A 27,329-nucleotide genomic window follows, 5' to 3' on the forward strand; every position below is an offset into this window, starting at 1 on the left:
GAACTATGTATGTTATGTCTATATAAATGTGTGTTTGGGCTAATTTGCATATTATGTGGGATTAAAACCCCAGAATAACCCATTGGAGAGCCCAACTCCCTTTACCTGAGGTTTTTTCAATTGGAGACTAAGCCCTGATTGAAAAAGTCTTAGAAATTCCTCCAGTCTATGGCAGGACTTGAATCCATTTTTCCAAATGAGTGAAAGTGGCAAAACCATATAACGTCACAGTGGAAGGTAAGTGTAATTAGTTTTTTTATAGTTGTTATAAATGGTGTAATTAGCTATTTACATATAATAAGAATACTCACAGAGATACAATGGGCTAAAATGACTTGGTTATTTGCTATTTGTTGAGTAAGGTTGAATTATTTACAGTTCTGAGTGCTCACACCCTCTCTCTCAGAAACAGCATATCAGCTTAATGCTTGCAGATGGGAATAGTATAGTTGTAATAGTTATGGAATGAGTATTGATAAGAAGAATAGTGTTCATAAAAGCCAAGTTTACTTTAGTATATTATAGGGTAAAACTCCAGAACACGGTGCCCCTTTGAAAATCACGTTCCGAACCTGCTATGGTTAGCGTTAGTTAGGGTGTTTATCCCACCCTTGCTGCTATTTTAAAATCGGGAACTCGTTTTCCTATTTTAGAACAGCGGGAATGGGGGGAATAAACACCCCAAGACCATGGCAGGCTGAAGGTGCACCATGTTCTGGAGTATAGCATACTATAGAATAACCTCACTAGATTAAAATTAGCAATACTTAGTAAATACAAATTATAAATTATTCTTCGCCAATAAAGTAAATTAGTAAAATAAATGTGGATAATCTAATTTGAAAATTAGAATACTGGTCAGATAATTATGCAGTTAAACACCTTTACTTTCTAATTAGAAATCGCCAATTTATTTTTAGGCAGGTTCTATAGCTGTCCTGTTATATTATATTGTGGTGTATCGAATGTATAATATTTTAATGAGATGTAAATGGGTGTGATATGATTTCAGCAATCAATTTTTAAGGTTTTGACTTTATAATTTTTATTTTTTTATTGTGTCATATTTATAGTTTCATATGTTGAAGTCTATTTTATCAACAGCAATTACTCAGCATTCAGGTTTAAATTTAAGAGGGAAACAAACTGTAAGCTTCTCTTCTTGAATGATTTAATCATCAGGCAACCAATGTTTTTAGAGATAATATTTAGAAGCCCACAGCCACTGACAGCACTGAATTTTCAATCTAACCACCCTTTTCACACAAAGGCAGGCGTTATCTGTTCCTGCATTAGATGAGTTCCCACGATTTATGATTTTAATTAATTTATTTATTTACTACAACATAAATATGAAAAGGAAAGAAAGATTTTGTATGCGGGTACTTTAAAAATATTACAGTAGAACCTCAAATTTTCTATTAGGACATTTTTGAATTTTTTTTTTTTTTTTTTTTTTTTTTTTTTTTAAGTTATGCACATAGAAGTAGTTGGGATAATTTGTATTATGTTTGTATTCTCTGCTTCGGAAGCTCAGGATAGCTGATGGCATAATTTAATGCAGTCACATGATATCAGATTAAATTTTAATTTTACCAATGTGAATTCAGGGAGAGATCTTATTTCATAATAAAATAAATATGCAATAAATAAGTATTTTATTTACTAATAATCTAAAAATATCATTTGAAATTGCATTTATTACACTGCTCAATAAAATTAACAGAACATGTAGACAGCATGGTCTAACTTGTTGCAGCTTGCGATGAAGCGGGACAAAATTTGGTATAGTGGTGTACCACAGAATAACAATAAAATGAGGAGACAGTGAAAAACTTCGGAGAGGTATAAGGGATATTTATAGGGGTTGTATAAGAATTACCAAAAAGGTCACATTACAGAAGTTGATACAAGATGCTCGAAAATATGGTCACATGACATCAGTATGGCATATGTGATCCCCTCCAATGACTAAACATTCCTGATAGCAGTGAACTATGCTCAATATAAGTGTGTCTGTGGCAACAAATCCCATTCTTCCACCAGTGCACATCTTAGCTCACGACATAACTAAAGAGTTGACTGTTGGTACAGTGCAATGCCCAAAGGCATCCCGTGCATGTTTGTTTGGATATAAATCTGGTGGTTGTTCTAGCTACAGCAGTCATTGGATGTCTTCAGTTTCAATATATTCCTCCACCACCACTTGAACAGTACATGCAGTGGCATTGTTGTGCATGAAAAGAAAATTTGGGCCAACCGCACCCCTAAAAAGTTGCACATATGGTTTGAGGATCTGTTCTCAGTACCTCTGTGCAGTTACGGTACCCTTATTATCAAAAACAATGGGTGTAGCCATTGATCATTATTCCACCCCACACTGAAACACTGCCTCCACTGTAAGTGTGCCTTTCTCTAATGTGGGAGGGATAGTACTGCATTCCTTGCTGTCTCCAAATGAAATAATGTTAAGGATCTGTTTTGTAGGCTAAAACGGGACGATCAGAGAATGGAACTGTACCCCATTTGTCGGGCTCCAAGTCACATGGTCATGGCATCAGTTTCTGCGAGCTCTGCGGTGGTTTGGAGTTAATGGGATACAAACCACAGGCTTCCTAGGGTCCACTTGAATTGAGCCTCCTTAACATCGGTTGGAAATCTTTTCACCTGTGGCCCCAGCAACCTCAAGAGACAGTTGATGACAAGACATTATAGGATTCCATTTTGCTGTTAGAGCCAGATAGCGGTCTGTTTTGGTTTACGTAGCTCTCGGGTGACCTTGGCCAGCACTTTTTTAATGGTTCCTGTCTCCTGAAACTGCTTCAATAGTGCCAAGATAACATTGTGTGACACATTAAGCCAACGCACCACCTCCGCCTGTGACTGCCCGGCTTCAAGCCGTCAACCTGCCTTGCATCTCAAAGAATCATCAAAACGACAATGACTTGCCATCTTGAGTACTGGAGATGTGACTATCCCACTGAGCAAGCCAAACAGTGGGAATGAAGCAATGTAGTTACAACTGGTGTTTTTATAGGCACGAATAATTTGCATATTGTGCGATTTTGTAAGGTGGTAGATTGATTTCTATTGGATATTCGGAATTTGCATGCTAGGACGCCTATTATATGAAATATTTGCCTTCTGCAACTTTGTACACACTAAAATATTCATGGAAAAAATTTTGTTCTGTTAATTTTCTTGAGCAATGTGGACAATGCAGTAGCACTAAGCTCCATAAGCTCCACAGAACAACAGCCGCCAGCATTAAGCCATACTACCAGAATGGTCTGGTGGGTTGCATATTTGCCTAATAAACTAAGGTTGTGGGTTTGAATCCTGAATCTGGCATGGGTGTTGCAATTGTCCAATATTTTTTAATGAGATATAAATGGTGTGATATGATTTCAGCATTATTAGCAAAAAAGGCTTGTGTATTTGGGAATAAGCATACTGAAACTAATCTTGTAATTACCAATGAAATGTAAAATTTAAAACTTTATTAAATTTAAAAATTAAGTACAATAAAACAGAAACTTTATAAAGAATAGAAGCTAAAATATATAGAAATAAAATACACATATGAATATATGAAACAAATCAGCCACGAAACTTTGTCCAGAGAAATTTTTTGGAATGAGGAGGCACCTAAAGATTTCCCACTGCCTCTACAACAGTTAAGATTCTCCTCAAGGATGGCAAAACGTGGCTTATTTTAACAAAGGATTGTTGATATTTCATCAACACTGGTGTAGAACAGTTTTAAAAATGTGGTGTGTTATAAACTATGTTAACAGAATGCACAAATTACTTCAGGAAAGTAATTTCCTGAAATTTCAATGCATAGGGTCAGAAATTTTCCATGAACTGTTTTGTGATGAATTTCAAGTTAACTGCCCTTAACAGTGCATTCAAAAAAGTTGGCATAAATGGAAAGCCCTTGTTCTAAGATCAGTTTACAAAAATGCATGTAAAAATTATATTTAACAAATTTGATTCCTGGAATGCTTTGGTGAAAATCAGGACAATAAAGATCAACAGAAACTTAACTATAAACTAACCACTAACAAAATATAAGATGTTTTATACAATAAAGTGATACTGTTGAAAGGACATGATTTAGTAAACCAGGTAATAGAAAGACTGGTTCTTGAGGATATTGTGGACAATGAAATTGATGAATAGAAATGTATATAAGTTGACATTTCGGTATATCATTCGACTGAAGTTCAAGAGGACATCACTTCGTGTAAATATCTTAGAAGTTAGGGGCAAAGTTGACATTGACTGACTTGATCAAAACAGAAATCATTGTGAAATTTCACAGTTTATCCTAATATACTGCTTAGTGTATTCATTACCTATAGGAAAGAAAGTATCTTTTGAAATGAGTGGGACCAAGCAAATTTAAAGATCCTGAGAAATCCATATTGGATTCAAGGTCATATTGACTGACATCTTTGCTTTCTGTCCTTTGCAAAATTTGTGAACTTTTCATTTGGACAGATTTTTAGTTTCTGGTGTCTGTATTTTAGAACAAATGTTGTGCCTGTTTAACTGCTATTTGGAAGAAGAACCCCCCCCCCCCCCCCAGCTTGGCATATTAACTATCCTATATCAAAAACTCAAAATACAAATCATTAGAAAGTTCAATATCCATTGCCATCTTCTATTCCTTTCTTAAACTTTTTCAGCAACTTCTACTCCCACTCCTGACCTCCCAAATTGTTTGCCTAATTTCTCTCTTATTTATTGTGAAAAAAAGGAGTTTCCACCAGTACCACTCTGTTTGAAACCTTTTTGTTTCTGTATTTAGTAGCAAGAATTAACTTGGCCTGGAATATTTAGATTTATCATCTGCATTTTATTGTTTAGCTCAATACTTTTCTGTAAGATTTTCTTGGTATTAATGGTGACACGCTTTGTTTAATTTATGTCCTTGCTTAACAGGACCCTTAACCCATAAATGTAGAATGGCTACCTTGAAAATATTTCTGCAAATGATGTAGAGGTTTGCACTATATGTTTCTTCAGTGAGGCATTGAGAAATAACATCATGATGAATAATTCAAACACACAGGATATGTGTTTGAATTATTTCATTTTATTTGACCTTCAAATCAGCTCTAAGTTGGACCATATTTCCTTTTCTGAAAGCAGTTGTCATTTCATTTTTCTCCAAAAATTGAAGGAGTGGGACTGTTTGTCTTACTAAGGCCTTGGGATACATTTTAACCCTAAACGTTTTTTTTTCCCCATACCCACATTAATCAACTTAAAACTTAAGCCATCAGAAAAATTTTGGTATCTGTTACCAAAATTTGCTATTCTTCTCTAGTTCATTAATACACATGTTCTTCCTTCACTTAGGATTCTGTGAGTTGTTTAGCAGTTGTCCCTTCATATTTGAAAGACCTTTCATTCCAGAACTATATATTAATCTGACTGAACCTGAAATGCAGCTACCCTCACACTATTTCTAGGTCAGATGTATAGAAATCTTAACTGGCTTCCTTTAGAAATTCTGATCCAGGTAAAATTCATTACCTCTCTGTTAAAATTATTTCTAATGTATCAGTCTAAGACATACAGCATTGGTCGGGCATTATTCTTAGCTGATAATAAGTATAGAAATGGTATTTTTAAATGCTCCTCTCTGCTAGTTAGTTTTATATTTTAATAGAATAATTATTACTTTTGTTTTGTTTAATGGGTTTTTTTTTTGTAAATATTCTGATCTGTTATTGTCAGCCTTCTTGTATTGATGTTATGCATATAAAACTCATATATAATAGTGCTACTCATTTTGTATATTGTAAACCTTACTGGCTGATGCCATAACAGATAGGTCATTAATGTATTACTTACTGTAATACAAATATGTTCTGACTAATAAACTGACATTTTTGGTATTATAATCAAGTGGATGTGAGTTCAAGTAAACAGTATTCATTCAAAAAAGGGAAAAGTATTGAGGAAGTACTGTATTAGTAGCAGCGTTAGATCAAGTTAGGTATGCACAACTAAAAGTTGCTAACTTTATGCATTCTACAAGGGTTAGTGGTCACCATCATAATGTTGAATGTTATTATGCTAACTACCATAATGTTTCGCATTATAAGCATTTTGCAGTCATGATACTTTTGTCATTTTTATAATGCACTTGAATGATGAATGAATATTGTGCACCAGTCCATTGCTGTATGGTTACTAAGTGCTATGATGCTGATAACACAACACTAAAATGTTGAATTATCCTATCCCAGTGGTGCATTGGAAACTTTTTTTTTTTTATAATCACCTGTTTTTCTGCTGACCCTATATAAATTACAGGTTATATCAACAAAACCAAAGTTTGTTATTCCAAAGGTCACTGACCTTGCTTCATAAACATAGCTGAGAGCATCATGCACTTAACTTTTCTGTCCAGTGACAACCTTTCCATTCATATAACTTATGAAACTAAACTACTACTGCTGAACAACTGTCCTTTCTCCTTTTATGCAGAGCCTGTGTCACATGATTCCTATTCATGAATGCATGTACAAAGCAGTATTTTGAGCACTTATTTTAGTTTTAAATTTCCAGCCAATCACTGAAATTTCAAATGTATATAGAGAAGTGAGTGTTTATCTTAATTGTAAGCTACTATATAAGCTTAATTTGGTACAGACTGATTACAGTTTATTGCTGAATCCTAATATATTTTATAGTTATTTTATATTTCATAATTTATGCTATTATTTGAAAATGCAAAAACCATTTCTTCAGAAGGTCTGGTATCTCTTGAATGTAAGGCTTATGCCAAAGTTATATTGAGAATTTAAGTTTTGCTGAGACAGCAGCTAAAGATTACAGTAAGGCGCCTCTGTAGCCAGGTGGGAAGGAGCAGCAGTGCGTAGCACACGCTTCTTGATTAGACCGGGGTTCAAGCCCGTCACCACCAAATACAGAGGATGCAGAAAGGTCAGGGAATGACCACCGCATATCCCGGAGCAATATGGCCTTAGTTGCTAATGCTCCTAAAAACCAAATAACAATAACAACAAGATTACAGTATTTCTTTTTATGGCAAAATTATAGTATGGAACAGAATAGTATAACTTCTTAAAACTTGTTTTGAAAGCTGTGCTACTGAAGTTTAGAGCATTGTATTTTGAAAAAATGATTTTTAAATATGTTTCAGGATCTTTTAATAACAGCTGTTTTAGCTGTCTTTTGGTTAGCTGGTTCAAGTGCTTGGGCCCAAGGTGTAAGTGATCTCAAGTACTATACAAACCCAGATAACTTCTTTGATGAAATCAGTGTATGTAACTCAGAAGAACATCCCTGCCACACCACTTCGGCAGGTAACTTTGCTTCACTGAATGTGTCGCTGGTAAGTAATGAAATACTTTTTTAATTAGTTAGCAGAAATAATTGATCAATATTGATATATAAGCCAGTTGTAAAGGAATTTAATGCAAAAATATGCGAATGTTTTGATGTAAATATCAATCTGTAAACAAGAAAGCACAATAATCAAGTTTTATTGCGGGACTTCAATTTACATGGGTATAAATACTGTTTAAAACATGTTGTCACCTAAGGAGGTACAGAAATGGTTGTCTGTGGGTGGTGGCCTCATAACCAATAAGTACACACTGATGTTATACATGCTGTCCACTTTATTAGGTTCATGGAGGTTTAGGCTGTGTGCAGAAATCTATGCAAAATGGCACAGACATTTTGCAAGTCAAAATTAGGTCATATGGTGGATGATTTGTTCAGGAAAGTTACTGTAAAGCCATGTGACCCAGCTAGTGCCTAAAACATTTGCCAGTAATGGGAAATGAACAGAATCTCACAAATTTCCAAAGGTATGATTGTCAATGTGCATTTAGCAGGTGCTACAGCAGAGAGGCTGGCTGTAATTGTTAAATATTCAGACTAGTATCATTTCAGTCCTCAATGAATGGAGAAACAGGGAAAACACCATTAAACAGAAACTGTGGCCAAAAATTAATATGACAAAGCAAAGTGCTTGATGTCTGGAGCAGATTATTAAGTGTAATTTATCTTTCATATGATGGGACAGTTAACCTCTACATTTGATGAACATCACAAGGCATGGTATCTGCACCGTGCAAAAAATCATACAAAAGAATATACTCTGGTAGTAAGGAAACCTTTGTGGAAGCCACTGATCTCTGACACCTTGAAGATAACAGCTACATCAATGTCAGAGACAAAAAGGATGGATGCAGGAGGATAACAGTCGAAAGTAGTGCGGTCTGACAAGTCCCGATTTATGCTTTTCAGCACTGATGGAAGAGTGCACATACGGGAGGAAGCCACCAGGCACTAGAACTATCCTGTTGTGTATTGACAGTATAAGTTGTTGCTGAAGGTATAATGATATTCAGTTTGTTTTTGTGGCATACCTTTGGTTCTCTGATCCTACTGGAGGGCACAGTAATATCTGAACATTATTATGGATGATAGTGTCATCTTTTACATAACTATGCTGAATTTGTGAAAGAGTGACTTGAGGAACATGGGGAATATTCAAGCAGTCTTCTGCCCTGGCCAGTCCTTGGATCTCAGTCCCATTGAGTATCTGTAGGATGAACTGGCAAGGCAATTTGTTCATCAGTACAGTCTTTTGGCCATCACTCCTGCAGTTGATCAGTTTTGTTACATGAATGGTCCAGTATTCTTCACGTGACATTTCAACACCTCGTTTACTCCATTTACATTGTATCAGAGCAGTGATTTAGGCCAATAGCAGCCCAACCATACTGTTAGTTGATATCTCAAGAAAGGTGCCAGTTATTGTACTTAACTCTTTAGAGGAGTGTTGCTTATTAGTAGTGCAACATAAGACAAACTCATAGAGGCCTTACAATCTGAGACAGTTCTTCTCGTTATATTGTCTTTTTTCTGCTCATGTATAAAATATGGATGCAAATCCTATATTTAAACTGAATTTATAGGCAGGCATAGAGCAACTTATTAGCTTATTTTGGAAAATATTTTTTTTATTTTACCCATAGTAATTTTGTCTTTATCATTTCATTTTCAACAAAGAAGTTGAATAGGGTAATAAAAATGTACCCTCTTGTTTGACATTTAAATTGAATTAAACACAACAGTTCTTCCCAAGTAATTCTTCTTTGGAAAAATGACCCAATAAAAAAACTGAGACATTACATACGAGGTGTAGCAATAAAGTTCCCAGATTTGTGCTGCTGCAGTCATGTATGATGAGCTTGATGGAAGTGGTATGTTGTAGAAACTTCTTCCAACAGATGGTTGGTGGTACAGCTTATCCAGTAGGCTGACAAGTTGCAGATAATAACCAGTTTCATTAGTAGTGTTAACATTGTGTCATAACTTTGCAATGGGGCAATGAATGATTATCAAATTTTGCTTTAAACTGGGAAAATCTGCAACAGAAACATGCAATGTTAAAAACTGTTTATGGTTATGAAATGTTAAGTTGTACCAGCATGCCTGCATGGTGTAAGTGGTTCAGAGATGGCAGTGAGGATATTTGCAATGACCGAAGAAGTGAGTGTCGGTCAACCTCTCGAAATGAGGACAGAGTTGCAAAAGTTCAGGAAATTGTGGCAAGAGATCATTGAGCCTCAGAATGATAGCTGATGAGTTGGATATGAATAAGGAAACAGTTCATGAAAATCTTCATGAAGATATGTAGAGAAAAGGAAGGTCTGTGAAAAATTTGTGCTGCACAGTCTCACAGATGAGTAGATGCAACAAAGAGTGACACCATGCAAAGACTTCATCAAGACAATCCGAATTTCCTCAACTGTATTGTCACTGGAGATGTGTTGGGTGTTTCAGTACAACCCAGAGATGAAGCATCAGAACATGCAATGGGCTTCAGAATCATTAAGGCCCAAAACGTTTCATTTACAGAAGTCCAGGATCAAGACTATGTTAATCATGTTTTTTTTTTTTTTTTTGACAAACAGGGTGTGATTCACAAGGAATATGTACCTGAAGGGGAGAGAGTCAATGCTGCATACTGCATACAGGTGCTTCAAAGACTGTTGAAGCACATTTCGTGGGTAAGGCTGCAATTTTGAAAGACAGCTGGTTCTTATTGCATATAAGGCCTTGAATGGGTTGAGCATGCTGAATTCTGATGGGATCTTTCCACTTGTTCAGAGGCCCCGGGTGCCAAGCGAATGTGACTGAGTGATTTCTCTGTGCTATTACTGCGATTTCCCAAAAGTGATCTACAGTTATTTTACGTTCTTGACGTTTATAAATTTATTCATTTAAAAACAGCTCTTGTAACAAAAACACTTGTACAGAGCAAGAAAGGAAAGGCACCTTTCTTTATTTCTTCTAGTTAACTACTAACCACTTACTACTTTTCGCTTGGTCACACCAGGCACTGCTCCTGCCTCCCCGTGGCGGGGCCAGTAACCTTGGCAGAAAAGTCCATCTGCCAGGGGCTAAGAGGAGCCAACATGGAACAAAATATGTTTCCAACGTTAGAGCCGTCAAGCTGTCGGCCAAACACAGAAAATGACCATGGCCATGATTCGTCACAAGCAAAGAGGTTGAAAACCAATCCCTCGGCGACAGACTTACCTGCATTCTTAATAATGCACTCACTATCTGAACAGCCTCTCAGTAAGCTATCCCCCTTTTTAATTCAAAAACATCTGGAAAGTATTGCAGGATCTCCCAAGACGGTTAAGAGACTGCAATCAGGGGACTTACTTATTGAAACTATAAATGGCAGGCACTCTGAAAAATTACTAAAAAAGACAACTTTCGCTGGTATTCCAGTGAAAGTAACTCCACATGCAACCCTAAATACATCAAAGGATGTAATATCTAGTTGGGACCTGATGAATGTGACGGAGGAAGAAATTAAAGAAGAGCTTCAGGAACAAAATGTAATTGCTGTAAAAAGAATTATGATAAAAAAAGACAATATTCTCACACCTACCAGAAATATCATTCTCACCTTTAACAGTCCAAGCCTACCCTCATCAGTAAAAGCTGGATATTTACTTTGCCGCACTCGTCCTTTCATACCCAATCCGTTGAGATGTTATAAATGCCAAAAGTATGGCCACTCTCAAACAACATGCAGAAGCAACCCAGTTTGTCCCAACTGTGGATCCTCTGACCACATTCAAAGTGATTGTTCGGTGAAAGAAATGATCTGTCCCAACTGCAAAGGCAACCATCCGGCCTACTCTAAAATATGTGAGAGGTGGAAAACAGAGAAAAAAATTGTGAAATATAAAGTTGAAAACAGAGTTAGTTATCAGGAGGCAAGAAAATTAATTGCACCCAGTATACCTAACCGTACCTATGCCAATATTGCTAAAAAATATCAAACCATTGCCACACAAACTGATGTTACCATTCCTTCAAACACTTCCATCTCTGACTGGGCTCGGGCTGTCCTCTCTCAGCAACAGTCCAGTGCCGTTAAGCACTCAGACCAAGCAAATAATACGCCTCTCACAATACCAGCAAAATCTCAATCTCCGCCAGTGAATGTCACTACTACAAATAATGATAGTTCGACTTCAAAAAAGATTATTCGGGACACATCGATGGAGGCAGAGTACCCATCCAAACAGGAAGATCCAATTCTGGAAATATCTGCAGAAGAAGAGATGGACACCGGTCGCCCTTCCTTTCCAAAAAGAGACAAACCAAAGCCAGAACGCCATAAGACAGCCACGTCAGGTACAGCTTCTTCTAAATTCAAGTAATGTCTAACATCTTACAATGGAATTGCAGAGGCTTTCGTGGCAACATTGACGACATCCATTACTTAATTAATCGCTACTCTCCAGTTGGTTTCTGCCTGCAAGAAACCTATTTAACTGCTCAAATTTCCATTTCCACAAAAAACTACTCGGTCTATAGGCGAGATCGGAATACATCCGATTCTGCTCGTGGTGGTGTAGCTATTTTAATTAGTACAAGGATTCCAGCTAGGCAAATCACTCTCCAAACCCAAATCGAAGCTGTCGCTGTGTGTCTGATTACTCGGACTGCATTAACTCTAGTCTCAATTTATCTCCCACCAAATCATGCTTACTCTTATAATGATCTTAAAGAACTTTTATTACAGCTACCCTCCCCTATCTGCCTGCTAGGGGATTTCAATGGCCACCACCCTTTATGGGGTTCATCTAAATTAGACAGACGCGGCCGACTGATTGAAACCTTACTGGAAAAAGAAAACCTCTCTTCTTAACAGTGGCTCGCACACCCATATACAGTTACCCAATGGACAGACTTCTGCCATTGACCTATCGATTTGCTCCCCGATACTGTTTTCAGCTATGCAATGGTCCACTCTGGATGATCCCATGGGCAGTGATCATTTTCCAATTGTTTGTAATCTGTTGACTGCACAACCACAATTACAACAGCCCTGCAGAAAATGGAAATTCTCTAAAGCCAATTGGGCCAAATTTCAGTCAGCAATCACTCTTGACAAAAAAACTATTCAACTACAGCCCATAGATGAAGTTACTGATTATATTACATCCTGCCTTTTAGTTGCAACTAAGTACTCAACTCCATTATCAAATCCCCCGTCCCGACGGCATTTCAACTACTGGTGGAACGAAGAGTGCACAAAAGCAAAGAAGGAAAAAAATAAAGCATTTAATTTATTCCATCGATCTCCAACCACAGGTAATCTAATCAGCTACAAGAAACTAAGGGCAAAGGCGTGTTACATTCAAAAGCAGGCCAAGAAAGATTCTTGGACTAGGTTCACATCAACTATCAATAGAAACACTGACTCCAGACTAATATGGAAAAAAATTAGGCAGCTTTCTGGGAAGTTTCCAACTGTTCCTTCCCCAATTCTCTCCTGCAATGGGCAAGAACTCTCTGCTCCTCTAGATATAGCCAATGCCTTGGGCAAAACCTTTGCTCAAATATCGGCTGCATCAAACTACACTCCAAAATTCCAGAAAATTAAGACCGCCAACGAACAGAGACCTATCAACTTTCGAACCTCAATGTCACTTCCATATAATCAGCCTCTGCAATATTGTGAACTTTTACAGGCCATCAGAACAACAAGAAACAGGGCCTCTGGGCCAGATGGCATATATTATGTCATGCTGCAGCACAGAATCTTGATGAAAAAAACCTACAACTGCTTCTAATCTTTTTTAACCGGATCTTCCTGGAAAATATTTATCCAACCTCTTGGCACCACGCTACAGTTTTGGCGTTTTTGAAACCTGGAAAAGATCCCTCCAGTTCTAATAGTTACAGACCAATATCTCTGTCAAGTTGCCTTGGTAAAATTCTTGAAAAAATGATCCATAGTCGACTGACTTGGATCATTGAAACTCAACATCTACTGAGTAATTGTCAACATGGCTTTCGCAAAAACAGGTCATCCCTAGATCTGATGATCAAGGCGGAATCTGACATTCGCAATGCCTTTGTGAAAAACGAACACCTTGTCATGGTCTCCATTGATATAGAGAAGGCATTTGATACTACCTGGCGGTATGGCATTCTCAGTGACCTATATAATCTTGGTGTATGAGGCAACCTACCCATATTTATTAGGAACTTCCTCAAGAGCCGATCTTTCCAGGTGAGATATCAAAATTCCCTTTCTGCTACATTCTCGCAGGAAGAAGGAGTACTGCAAGGATCAGTTTTGAGTGCAACCTTGTTTGCCCTTAAAATTGATTCCATTACAAAAGTACTCCCAAATACTCTAGAGGCTTACCTGTACGCTGACGATCTCGCTATTTCTTGCCATTCTCAGAACATGAGATCTATCGAAAGGCAATTGCAGATGTCCCTCAATAAAGTTCAAAATTGGGCTAAGCTCAATGGATATCGTCTTTCCCAACAGAAAACAGTTGCGATCCACTTTTGCTGTCAACGCAAATTGCATGCAGATCCTGAACTTCGGATTTCAAATTCCACCATTCCGATTGCCAGCAATATGAAATTCTTGGGACTAATCCTGGACAGTAAGCTCAACTTCTTTGAGCATGTTAAATTAATATGTACTGCCTGTCTTAAAAAGATCAACATGCTAAGAGCTTTATCTGCCCTCTCTTGGGGAGGGGATCGTACAACTTTGCTGCTCTTATATAGAGCACTGATTAGATCCCGTCTAGATTATGGTGCTCCAGTTTATGATTCTGCCCGAAGGAGTGTGCTACGCTGGCTGGATCCTATTCAACATAATGCACTGCGGATTGCAATTGGTGCATACAGGACATCTCCAACTCAGAGTCTATACATTGAAGCTAATGAGCCCCCCTTTGCATCTTCGTAGAAAAATGTTACTACTGAAATATGCTGCCAAAATACAGACTTGCCTTTCGCATCCTACTCAGCCATACCTTTTTAATCAACCATTAGATAATCTCTATAGAAACAAACCAAGTAAAATCCAACCAGCTGGCCTACGGCTCCTTGAATTATCACAGAACTGGAATGTTCCTCTCCACAATAGGCAACAGATAAAGAATTACTCTCATCCACCATGGACCACCTTTCCTGAACTCACCTCTGATACCTATTTTCTTCAATGGGGAAAGAATTGCCTACCGGCAGTGAATGTGCAACAACTCCATGCTAACCATATTCAAACCTATGCTGACTTCTTGCCGATATATACGGATGGTTCCAAATCTCTTTCAACTGTTGGAGCAGCAGCAGTGTTTCCCTCTGCTATCATATCAGCTTCTCTTCCACCTGAGTATAGCAACTTTTCAGCAGAACTGTATGCAATACAGTTAGCTCTAGAAAATTTGGCTCTACATCCATCTGCAAAATATATAGTTTATACTGACTCTCTCAGCTCAATTAAAGCAGTGCAGAATACATCTCAAAAGAATCACCATATTGTAATGAAAATCAGGAGTTTGTTATTGCAGATTTATCATCGTCAACAACTAGTGAAGTTTTGCTGGATTCCATCACATTCAGGCATAAAAGGGAATGAAATGGCTGATATATCTGCCAAAAGTCCAAGTTCAGACCAAACTTCTGTCCCTATTCCAGCGCCCGATTATAATATCTTAATTCAAGCAGCATGCCATGCACAGTGGACAGAATTATGGCATAACCAAACCAATAAACTTTTCCAGCTGAAACAATACCCAAAGTTCTGGCACTCCAGCAATCAGACAGTGCGGCTGGAAGAAGTGGTACTCACACGAATGAGAATAGGACACACCCATCTGACTCATCTCCATCTACTAATGGGCGATGATCCTCCTCAGTGTCCACACTGCTTAGAACATCTAACAGTCAAACACATTCTGATTGACTGTCCACAGTATCAACAACATCGAGCTGCAATACTTCAAAATCTAGCTAATCGTCGAGAACCATTGACATTACATCATATCATTGGAGAGGATGCAAATGTTAACGAGCTTTTCTGCTTTTTAAAACAAATTGGAGTGTATCATCTCTTATAAATAGGCTTCAGAACTGAAACTAATTTAAACTGGATTATTTTTTATTATTGCTACGAATAGGCGCACTATAGCCATAGCAGCTTATGCGCCAATAAACACCCATACCACACACACACACACACTTGTTCAGATTATGAACCTAAGGGGGCATAAATTCAAATTAAGAAAAGACAGATGCAGAATAGATGTGCGGATGTAGAATTAGCCAGCGGGCGGTTAATTGCTGGAACAAACTTCCATCTGTTGTGGAAATTGATAGGTTAAATAAATTTAATGAGGAACTGGACAGGCATTTGGAGGGAATGGTGTGTTTTTTTTTTTTTTTTTTTTTTTTTTGGCTGATGCTGCATGAGCTCATACACTTGCTTTCTTGCATCACATGCCACTACTACTACAAAGCCCCCGTCCATGCTGCACTTGTTTTGAAGACTGCATTGTATAGGCCAACCATCCACCCTTCTACTGATATAGCACCAGCGGACTTCCTTTTTTCCAAGGTGAAAACAGCCCTCAAAGGAAAGATTTCAAGATGTTGAGGACAAAGAAAAATGTAACTGCCAAACTGAACATCTCTTTGGACACTTTTGTTGACTCTTTTCAGAAACATTTAGAATGGCGTAATAAGTGCATTCAATCTGGTAATCACCACTACTTTGAATAAAAATAAAACCAATAATTTTGGGCTTCTTCACTTTGTGTTTTTTATTGCACCAGCTAGAAAACTTTATTGCCACACATATATTTGTACTTTTATCAATTGCTATATTATACTAATTTGGTGTTAGCAAAATATTTGCAGTTAACTGTTTTCAAGTTTTTGAGACACCTTGACTCTTCTTGTTGCAGTTACAGGAATTAGTTGCCCTTTAATTGGCTTTAGGATTGTGTTTTTGTTACTAAAATGAACATGCAAAATTACAGCAGTAAGCAGAAAACACTGCTGTTCAACAATCTTTGGAAGTAAATGATCTCATGTTTTGCTAAAATCATTGGAATCTTAAAAGTTGCATCTTTAACTCTCTGCCATGGACTTTGATCTGTTTTTTGCAGTCACTTTTAGTGAAGTAGTAAGCTGTTCAATTTTACTTTTTTTATCATATTTCCAAATGGGTAATTTTTTATGAAATTTGCATAAAGTATTTGTGTAATTACACTTTCAGTTGTTGCACTCAACCCTGAAGGGTTATGACGTTGAACCCCGCCAGTCACAAAAAAATTCAATATAAATATTAAAATATCTATTACAATTATGTCAGTGTGATTTTAATATGCCTCTAGTACGGTTTTCAGTTTTGATGTACATCACTGATTGTTTTTTAGTTACAGAAATATAGAGGCATAAAAATACATATAGGATCAGTCCACATTGGTATAAAAAACATGCCATTTGTCCACATCTGTATTTTCACATAGAAGTTTGGTATCAACTTTAATTTCTATCAGTACTGGAAGTGAAATAGTTGAGTAATTAGGAGTGAGAGTGCTGTAGCACATGCCTTTTGAGTGGACCATAGTTCAAGCCTGTGATTTCTAAATACGATTAATGATTGCATTCATGATTTTAGCATTAGCATTAGTAGAGGCATTTAATGCAAGAAAGCAAGCTTATGCAGCATCAACCAAAAAAAAAAAATAAGTAAATAAAAAATAACCACTTCTACTTCAGCCCTCTGTTCGTTCGAAATACCTGTCCAGCTGAGCCTTAAACTTATTTAGGCTATCAACTTCGACAAGGGATGGAAGTCTGTTCCACCAACCATCCACCCGCTGGCTAAAGGCAAATTTCCACACGTCTATCCTACATCTGTCTTTCCTCAATTTGAATTTATGCCCTCTCAGGTGATTATTCTGAGCAAGAGGCAGAATCCCATCAGCATTGAGCATGCTCAAACCATTCAAGGCTTTATACACCTCTATCAGATGACCCCGCCGTTGCCTAGTCTCCAGACACTGTAATTTGCAAAACTTAAGGCTTTCTTCGTAAGAGCACCCCTTTGTTCCATTCACTAATCTTGTTGCCCTTCTCTGTACTCATTCCAGCAGCTCTACATCCTTCTTGAAATGAGGCCTCCAGGCCAGTATACAGTACTCTAGGTGTGGCCTGACCATTGCCTTATACAAGGGAATAATCACCTCCTTATCCCTGCTAGAAAAATTCCTATATATCATTGACAATACACCATGAACTACTCTTGCAGCCCGTCTGCACTGCTCAGAGAACTTCATATCTGCCTGCACAACCACCCCCAGGTCTCTTTCATTCTCTACCACTGTCAGTGTAGTACCACAGAGTTGATACGTTGCTCTGGGGTTGCTGTTTCCCATATGTAGTACTTTACATTTGTCAATGTTAAACTTCATTTGCCACCTCTCAGCCCATCTGCTCAACCTTTCCAGATCTGTTGCAGTAGCATAGTGTCAGTAGTGTCCTTGACAGCCCTGCCAACCTTTGTATCGTCTGCAAACTTGGACATTAAGCTTGATATACCATCATCAATATCATTTATAAATACAGAAAACAATAATGGACCCAGTACTGAACCCTGAGGGACTCCACTAATAACATTAGTCCACGATGAGCAGTGTCCATTGATAACCACTCTGTCTTCTCCCCCTCAACCACCCCTTTATCCATAGCAGCAATTTGCCTCCAATGCCACACTGCTCCAATTTGTGCAGCAGTCTTCCATGTGCAACAGTATCAAAAGCCTTTCTAAGATATATAATATCTTAGAAAGTATATAATATCAAAGTTATTCCCTGCATCCAGTTCTTTTGTGACTGCATCATAGTATCCAATCAAATTGGTCAGGCAAGACTTCCCCTTAACAAAACCATGCTGTGTCCGAGCTATAACTGAAGTCTTGTCTAGATGATCCTGCAGTGCTTCTTTAACCAGTGCCTCCATTAATTTTCCGGGAACAGAAGTTAAACTCACAGGTCTATAATTACTTGTGTCAGCCTTTGATGAATTGGAGTCACATTTGCACATCTCCAGTCCATGGATACCTCCCCTGAGTCCAAGGAAGCTCTCATAATTATGGCTAAGGGTTTGCTTACTTCCTTTGCTGCCTCCTTTAATATAACTGGATAGATCCCATCCACCCCAGGTGCCTTTCTTGTGTTTATATTCAACAATTTATCCTCCACTTTACTCTCAGTTATTACAAGATTCTCTAGCTTACTGCCAGAGTTGAATACACCTCTGGCATTCTCCTCGCTGAATAACTCCTCATGTGTGAATGTCAATGCAAAATATTCATTTAGTTTGTTAGCTACCTGAGCAGGATCATCAACAGTTGACCCATCAATATCAAGTGGACCAATCTGATTCATCCCCTTCCTTCTAGAGTTTACATAAGTAAAGAACTCTTTGCTGTTTTTCTTTGCATCCCTTGCCAAAGATTTCTCGTAATCTGCCTTCGCCTGCCTAACCTCCTTTGTAACTTGGTTACAGATCAACTTGTATCTATCATAGGCTTCTGTGTCACGTGTTAATTTGTATTAGGCATAATCCTTATGGGTTTTGATAATTAACTATATAATATCGGTGTAAATACACCATAGTTAACCCCATAGATTTGAGCTACGATTGTAGCGTAGAAGGCATCGTTTTAATTGTATCTCATAATGTGGTTGCCTTCACAACAAGATAGCTACTATTGAATTACTTCAAATAAATAACACTTCTCTAGTATAGAAGACTACTGTTATTTATTTTCAGCGGTACCACCACCCAGACGATCGTTTCGAAGCTGTTTGGCTTCGTCATCAGTGGGCGGGCAGATACCCAGGTAATACAACAAGCCATCTCAGTTGCGAAGTTAACTATGGTGTATTTATACCGATATTATATAGTTAATTATCAAAACCCATAAGGATTATGCCTAGTGCATTTAATTTTCCAAATACATTACCACCACACCCTTTTGGCATCTCTCATAATGTGGATATAACTTCGCAACTGAGATGGCTTGTTGTATTACCTGGGTACCTGCCCGCCCACTGATGATGAAGCCAAATAGCTTCGAAACGATTGTCTGGGTGGTGGTATCGCTGAAAATAAATAATAGTAGTCTTCTCTACTAGAGAAGTGTTATTTATTTGAAGTAATTCAATAGTAGCTATCTTGTTGTGAAGGCAACCACATTATGAGATACAATTAAAACGATGCCTTCTACGCTACAATCGTAGCTCAAATCTATGGGTTAACTATGGTGTATTTACACCGATATTATATAGTTAATTTGTATGTATCCCATGCATTTTTCTTCTCTGCCATATGTCTCATTAGTTCATCTGACATCCATTTAGGCCAAAACATTGAACAATATTTCTTAGTTGGTATGTAAAGCCTAGTAGCTTCCAAGATAAGTTCTTTGAATGCTTCCCATTTTGAATCTGCTGTTGGTAACATCATCAGTTGGTCCCACTGTATAGAATTTAAATACTGTCTCAGTCCATCGTAGTCGCCTTTACGAAAGCAATAACCCTTCCCTTTACCCCTAATGGTAGTTACCTCTTTGAGTAAATCCCACTTCAGCACACTGTGATCACTGCCACCTAGTGGTTCATTTATCTGCAGATTCTTAATGCATGAAGAATCACTACTGATAATCAAATCAAGAGTATTACTCCCTCTAGTTACCTCCTGAACATGCTGATGTAGAAAACAATCATCCAATAAATCCACAAAAGCCTTGCTAGTGTGTGAGTGACCAGCCCCCAAATTCCAATCAATATCTGGGAAATTAAATACCCCATTATAAGGCTCTCTGATTTACTGGCCCACTCTATTTCCCTGTACAGTTTCTTATTATACTCATCAGAGTCATTAGTCCTATAGCACACTCCTTCTCTCAATTTTGATCTCCCAATGCTCATGTCACACCAAACTGACTCGACACTGCACTGTCCAGCGATGTCGACTGGCTTCACTTCCTTGGATTTTATGTATTTCTTAACTAATAGCATAACCCCTCCTCCCTTCCTATCCTGTCTATCCTTTCTGTAGACATTGTACTCCCCAAATTCCAGTTCTGCATTCCTTATATCTGTGTGACACCACGTCTCTGAAATCCCAACAATATCTGCCTTGATGTTTTGAGCAATACCTCAAATTCATCAAATTTATTTACTAAACTCCTAGCATTGGTGTACACGTAAGTATACATGCACCTGTTCTTTTTCTTAGCTACCCTAACACAACCCATGTGTTTACTTGTACCCCAATGATTCTCAGCAGTCTCTGAAATGTCGTGCATCTTATTTTCCAGGCTGCTGCTCATTCCAATAGAAACAGTGCAAGAATCACTTTCACCTCTGCCAGTGGCTACTGTTAATCTATTAGTCCTTGTATCCCCCAATCTAGCAGTTTTCCGACCCACCTAACACTGCCTCGATAGCATCAGCAAATATTCTTGCACCCTTTCTATTTAAGTGTATCCCATTTATTGTGAACTGCTCTGATGCGGTGGTCATGCTGGAGTATAAACAAGAATTTATTCAATGTATTAAAATAAGGGATAAAATTATGAAGTGTACCATTTTAAACTATTTCTTGCCTGTTTTTCTAAAAAATATAGGGTAGTACATGTAATGCAGCAGTTCTTGTTCATGCAAATTGTAGCATGCTCACTCAGGATTAAACTAGACAAGATTCAGTGCCATGAGTCACGACTGCTAAAAAAAAAAATAAAATAAATAAATAAATAAACAAACTACCTAGTTTATGGCTCCAGACTTGTGGGACACCCTCTACAATTTAATTATATTTGATAATAAAGATCGAAACCCATAGTCCTGCACTTCTCAAACTGTAGTCAGAGGACCCCTGGGGGTCCACAGAGATACAGCAAGGAGGTCCACAAATTATGTCCAAAATTTCTTATATTTAAAAAGCTGGAAGAATTTACAGTGTAGAAACATTGAGTTTGGAGGTCCATGGAAAATTTTTCAAACTAAAAGGGGGTCCTAATATCACTGAAGTTTGAAAACTGCTGCCATCAGAAAAATTCCTTGAGAGCTTTATTGATACATTATCAAAATTATTTCCTTGAATATACAGTGGTAATTATTAGTAATCACATCTTTTTGTATTTGCAAAATAAGAGTTTGTAACTGCTATGCATTGCAACCTTTAATTACCATTTTATTATTAAGCAAGATGGAGTGACAAACAGAATAAGTTTAAAACAAGTAAATCTTCATTCAGATATATTTTGTTTTATTGCTTTTTTTTAGATATTTGGATTTGCCAACTTCTTACTTTGGGTTTCAAGTTTGTGGTTTATCTATAAAGAAACTGCATTCTTCCAGCAACAACAGCCACAACCACCCATGCCACCACATATGGGTCATCAGCCTCCACCAATACCAGAACAGGATCCATTTGGACCTAAAATTGGTGGGCCAGTGATGTCAGAGTAGAAGACTCCATAAATATCAGCAGTTAACTGCTGAATTTGTCACATTTATTTGGCTCTATAAACTCTGCTGTGCTGTATAGGCTAAATACCCAGGGTTACAAAATGTAATAATTGTATATTGGTAAGAAACAGGTGCTGTATTATTAGAAAGGAGGAAAGCATGTTTAAAATTATTATTCAGACTCTTTTTTGTGGTAGAATGGAACTTTGCCTTGCATAATATTTGGACAGAGTTCTGTTATTGCACATAGGATGATTATTTAAGTATATTGCTAAACTAGAGAGAATGTTCATTTGTTATTAATTGTATTTGTTAACTTGCTGATGTTGCTTAGGACATTTTGTAGATTAAATAAGCTTAAGCAGTATAAAGTTATGGTGGGAGAGAAGAGGGGGATTAAGGTATACCTTGCATTTTGCAACCCTGTATATCCATATATGTATGTGTGTATTTATATACATACATGCACACATATACATAATACACACACAGAAATACACTTGCTTTTGGTTAAATTTGCTGTCTTCCAAAGGTTTTTTTTTTTTTGCTAAAACCTCTGTATAACATTTTCTTCTCTTTCAGGATTACTTCTTAAAGTGTTACAAATTGTCACATAATGTGATATCTTGAAGGTAGCTGCATTCTTTCCTGTAATATAACATTGCATACCTCAGAATTGTGCACAGTTCACAAGAACTTTGTTGTGGGTTTCATCTCATACTTATTTGATTAAAGTTCTTATTCCTACTTTTTCTTTACAGATTCTATTATCAGCAATAATAGTTCTTAAATCAGGATTAGATATTCAAAAAATATATATGCTGTAAGATAATGTATTTTCCCAATGCTTGCATAATACAAAATATAGATCACCAAAATAAAGTAAAAAGATCATTGATATCTATAGTATTATCATGTACTGGATTACTCTGTACATATCTGCTCCACCTAGCTAAGAACAATGTATATAGCAATGACTATAGTTGGAAGTTTTGCTAAAAATACTTAGTTTCTATATAAACTTATAATGAAAAAACTATCTTTATTAAAGTTTAACATTAAAATGCTATTCATTTTAATTCTTACATTTTTGAATAATATCGAAGTTTTGTCTGACATTTTTAAATTTAAGATAAATGATATTATGCATCTGAAAACATTACAAATGATACTGTTCTGTTCGAAGTTACTTTTGCTTCAGCTTTTTTTTTTTTTTTTTCACTAACAAAAATATGTACATTCATATTTAGCATCTTTATTTAAATCTCAGTTATTTTTGACCTGCAATTTATTTCAAGGAATATATGGTAATTACAGATGACAATCATTTTTGAAAGTTATTCCCATATTTTTTACATCACAACCTTCATGATATTCAATTAAAGTGACAATTCTTATACATAGAATAATTGTTAAATGAGATTGAGTATAGGAACACAGTTGTTAAATTGTTTATAATACACATTAAATTATTTTGTATGTGCACTTACAGAAGACTTTATATATATACACGTAAATGTAAAATTTATAGGAACAGGAATTCAGCATCGCCGTAAAGTAAATGTGTCAAATTTTAAAACTGAAAGCTTGTGATATCTCTTGCAGATGTATTTATCCATTTATTTAAAGAATAAAACATATATATATATATATATATATATATATATATGTATGCATACATATACTTATTTACTGGCCATTGACAAATTAATGAAATCATGATTGTTCTTTTTTGTTGAACTAAAATTAGCACTAACTGCCAGAATTATGTTGAAAATAGTGTCAGTGTAAAATAATATAAACATAACATGCTAAAATTAAGGTTATATTATTCATGGTTATCTTTAACTAAAATAAAATTTCAGCTATCAGTAACTTGAACAATCACAGATAACTGAAATTTAATTAACTTTTTTTTAAAAAGCCAGTTTTTAACTGGCTTTTAAAGAAAAAAAAAAAACAATTAAGTTCTGGCATATTGTATGTCTAATAACAGATTTATCTGACGGCTACTTCCTGTTATATATAGATATACATTTAACTTTTTTACATGTTCCTAAAATAGAACGTTGCACATTAATGAAGCATGTTTATGTTTATCAGAACACACACACACACACATTCTCACTCACTCTTTCACCCCATCTGAGAAGCAAGTACAAAAAAAAAAATTAAAAAAAAAAAAAATAGTGAACCAGTTGTATTTTTTATTGATTTCCACAGATTTATTAATTTTTAATGTATTGTGCTTGTCTTTTCATATAATTATGCTGCAGTGATGCAAAATGTGGATGCAATTTTCTGTAAACTGCAACTGCCAGCCCTGCTATATTTTGATCAAAGTAATAAGACTTTCTGACAGGTATGCAGAAACTCAAAATGTGTTTTATTTTAATTTAATCATTGTTTTAACATATGGAGGCATATTTCAACTATTAATTTGTAAAAGATAAAATTACATATTATATTTAATATTAGTATTCTGATTATAGGTTGGAGCATGTATTATAATCAGTATATTTTATTTTAATTATTTTATTGAAGAAATTATTTTATTGAAGACATATTAGGCCATAAATTATCTTGAGTACACATATAGACATGCATATGTGTATAATTCATGTATACATATATACTTAGTGTATACATACTCAGATGTTAGAAGGTTAATGTTGAATAACACCTTGTACTGCCTCAAATTGTGATATTAATATTTTAATGGCTTTTTGTATATTATTATTGATTTAATGTGGTTATCTTTATTTTTAATTTTGTCACTGCAGTTGCTAGCTAGCTGTACTTTAGTTAAAAGTAATACTGTTTTCTGGTGGTGCATGAATAAATCCAGAATTTTTAATTTTTATTTTTTTGAAATAATAATATAGAACAGAACACAATCTATTCTGTAAAAGATGAACTATAAGATATTAGGTCTGATATTGTATTCAGGTGTGTATGATTATCGTATGTTGTAAAGGGTTGAATATAGCAGTTTTATTCATTGCATTCAATGTATATGCCATAATTTAATATAATATATTTCATAATAATTTAGTCCTTTTCTTATTTAAAGTATCCTTCAGTAGTATAGAGCATATTGCATCATATTATAATGATAGTTTCTTTACTTCCTGTAACTTATGTTGATGTATTTAAACCTAAATTTTATTTTATGATATCATTATGTTAATGTATATTTAAGTCTTATTTTGTTTTAGATCATGGCCCGTTACGGTCTCAAGCTTGTACAGAATTTAAAAACTTCAAAGTGCTTTAAATTTTCTGCATAATGAAATATGGTGCCATATGTTTTGTGAGGGGAAATACTAATTATGCTGATTGGTGTATGTTCCTTTTCATATATTATTATTTTTTTAGTTATTTGCTCAGGTATTTTTTGTTTTGTTGTTTTTGTATAATAGTGGCATATAATAATGGGCACTGTGGTTAAGTAACTATATATTCTTCAAAGAAGTGGAGCAGATATTTTATACTTACTCTACAAAAATAGGTATTCTGACAGGTTTCTGTTATTGATCAAGTAGTGCAAATTAATTCACAGCAGGAATGAAACAAACTTGTGCACACTGCCCATTATTATAAAATTTTCTGTTCATGATTTTGTACAAGTCATTTACTTAAGTCTTGTAAATATTGGTTCTTTATAGATCTGTAAAATAAGCTTTTTATTTATCAAAATTTTAATTTAATTACTGGAAAATCATGGTTATTGGTCACACAGTAGTTACCTGAATTGTTTGAAATTTATAAGGACTGATGTTATAGATATTTTGGGGGGAAAACAAATAAATGTGGTGTCACTGTTTTCCAATAGCAATAGTATTAGTTTCATTCTAATGACAAGTTGAAATGTTAGCAATATCAAAACAGAAGTAAAATTTAATGTACAAATTAAATGTTGATGTATTAGAGGCACTTTATTTAAGAAAAACCATGTAGAAAAGATAGTTGTAACATGTGATTAACTACCTACCCTGTGATTCTCTTATAGTAATAAAGTTAAATGACTTAGAACATTCCTGGCTATTTCTTATGATGATCATGTGAAGATGTATATATTTTTATTTACATTCATATATTATTTGCTGCCTCTAATTTGTTTTAGTTATTTACATGTTGTGGTGTGATATTTTTTGTTAGTGTGCCAAAGCTTTGGTGAAATATTTCCTATTAAAAATCAGGTTGACACCAGTTGTCTTAATATGTGCTTCCATTACCAAAGCTTAATGCTATTTACAATGTTGCCTATCACATGTTACTTATATAAAGCACAGCTTTCACATAATACTTTAGCAAAAGCAAGTCTGTTGTTCCTAGATGTAATATAGGTTCCATGCTGTTTGTTTACCATGCTTTTTTGTGGGAGTTATTCAGATAGTATGCACTGTGACCCACATACTTCTTAGCTATTTTTCAGATGTGCAGTGTGCTTAGACATAAGCATCACTTCCCCTAAATCTTGGCTTTGTCTTCCATTCAGTGGAATATCCCACAGCACTGTTTGAGCAAGTGTTCATATGCATATGTGAAGGTGTTCACAACCAGGTTACTTTTCTGCATTGTTGTGAGGTAGCAGTATCAGTAGACAAACTCTTCAATTACTCCTGTTATGGGAATTAGGGGAAAAGGAACTGTTGATCTGGTGTTAAATAAAATCCATAAGCAAAACTGTCTTTTTTTTTTTTTTCTTACTGGTATTTATCTCACATAATTTAACACATTTCCTCAACATCAAAGTTAGAGATTATATAATAACTTGGCATTTAAAAGCAGATACCAGCAATTTTTTAAGCAATTTCCCTCACTAGTAACACATTTAAATATAAGGATTCTGTTCTTTTAATTATGGCTCTTTGCTGAAGGTGTTACCTTTCCTTGGTCAACTTGAGATGCGCATGATGATAAGGGAGTAATTAAATATCTTGTTTTGCAGTTTGTATTCTGGATATTTGCCAGTTGAAATGTATAAAGTTAAAATGTAGCAAATAAATTTAAGCATTTTAATGAAAGACAGTTCTGATTTCCCATAAATGTATATTATGGAGTATTAATAAAATATGAGTTAATATTTGAAAAATTGATATAAGAATTCATAAACATTTTCTCATTGTTCATGGGTTTTTTTTTTTTTGTCTCTACATTGTGTATATTTCCTTTCGTCATCTTATAAAAAAAATATGAAGAACTATTTTCTTTCATAACTATATATTATTAGAATCAGCGTTAGTCTTAATAATAATATCGGAAGCTATTTTAGGTACTAATTAATTTATTTATAAATGTTTAGTACTGCTGATATAATTTTTTAAACTTTTGATTTTGCATTCTAGGAGAAATTAAAACATAAGGATAGAGCAAATATATTTTCTGCTCATGTTTGTATAATATATTGGGGAAAAATACTGGTATTTGACA

General features: G+C 35.6%; 1 protein-coding gene across 4 annotated transcripts in view; it reads left to right on the plus strand.

The window, feature by feature from the left end:
• Positions 1–26,860, plus strand: part of LOC150086761 (synaptophysin-like) — a 103,172-nt gene extending 76,312 nt beyond the window's left edge. For 3 of the 4 annotated variants that reach the window (XM_090372738.1, XM_090372739.1, XM_090372740.1), the window contains exons 5-6: positions 7,187–7,378; positions 21,708–22,430. In XM_090372738.1, coding sequence (XP_090228864.1) covers positions 7,187–7,378; positions 21,708–21,893 — 378 coding nt within the window. In that variant the 3' untranslated portion in view covers positions 21,894–22,430. Of the gene's footprint in view, positions 1–7,186; positions 7,379–21,707; positions 22,431–25,111 lie in introns of those variants that run through there. The other variant, XM_090372742.1, reaches the window with a different exon arrangement.
• Positions 26,861–27,329: the final 469 nt, after the last annotated feature.

Source organism: Mastigoproctus giganteus, chromosome 4, assembly GCF_048544385.1.
Source record: "Mastigoproctus giganteus isolate SK-2022 chromosome 4, ASM4854438v1, whole genome shotgun sequence".
NCBI lineage: Eukaryota > Metazoa > Arthropoda > Arachnida > Uropygi > Thelyphonidae > Mastigoproctus > Mastigoproctus giganteus.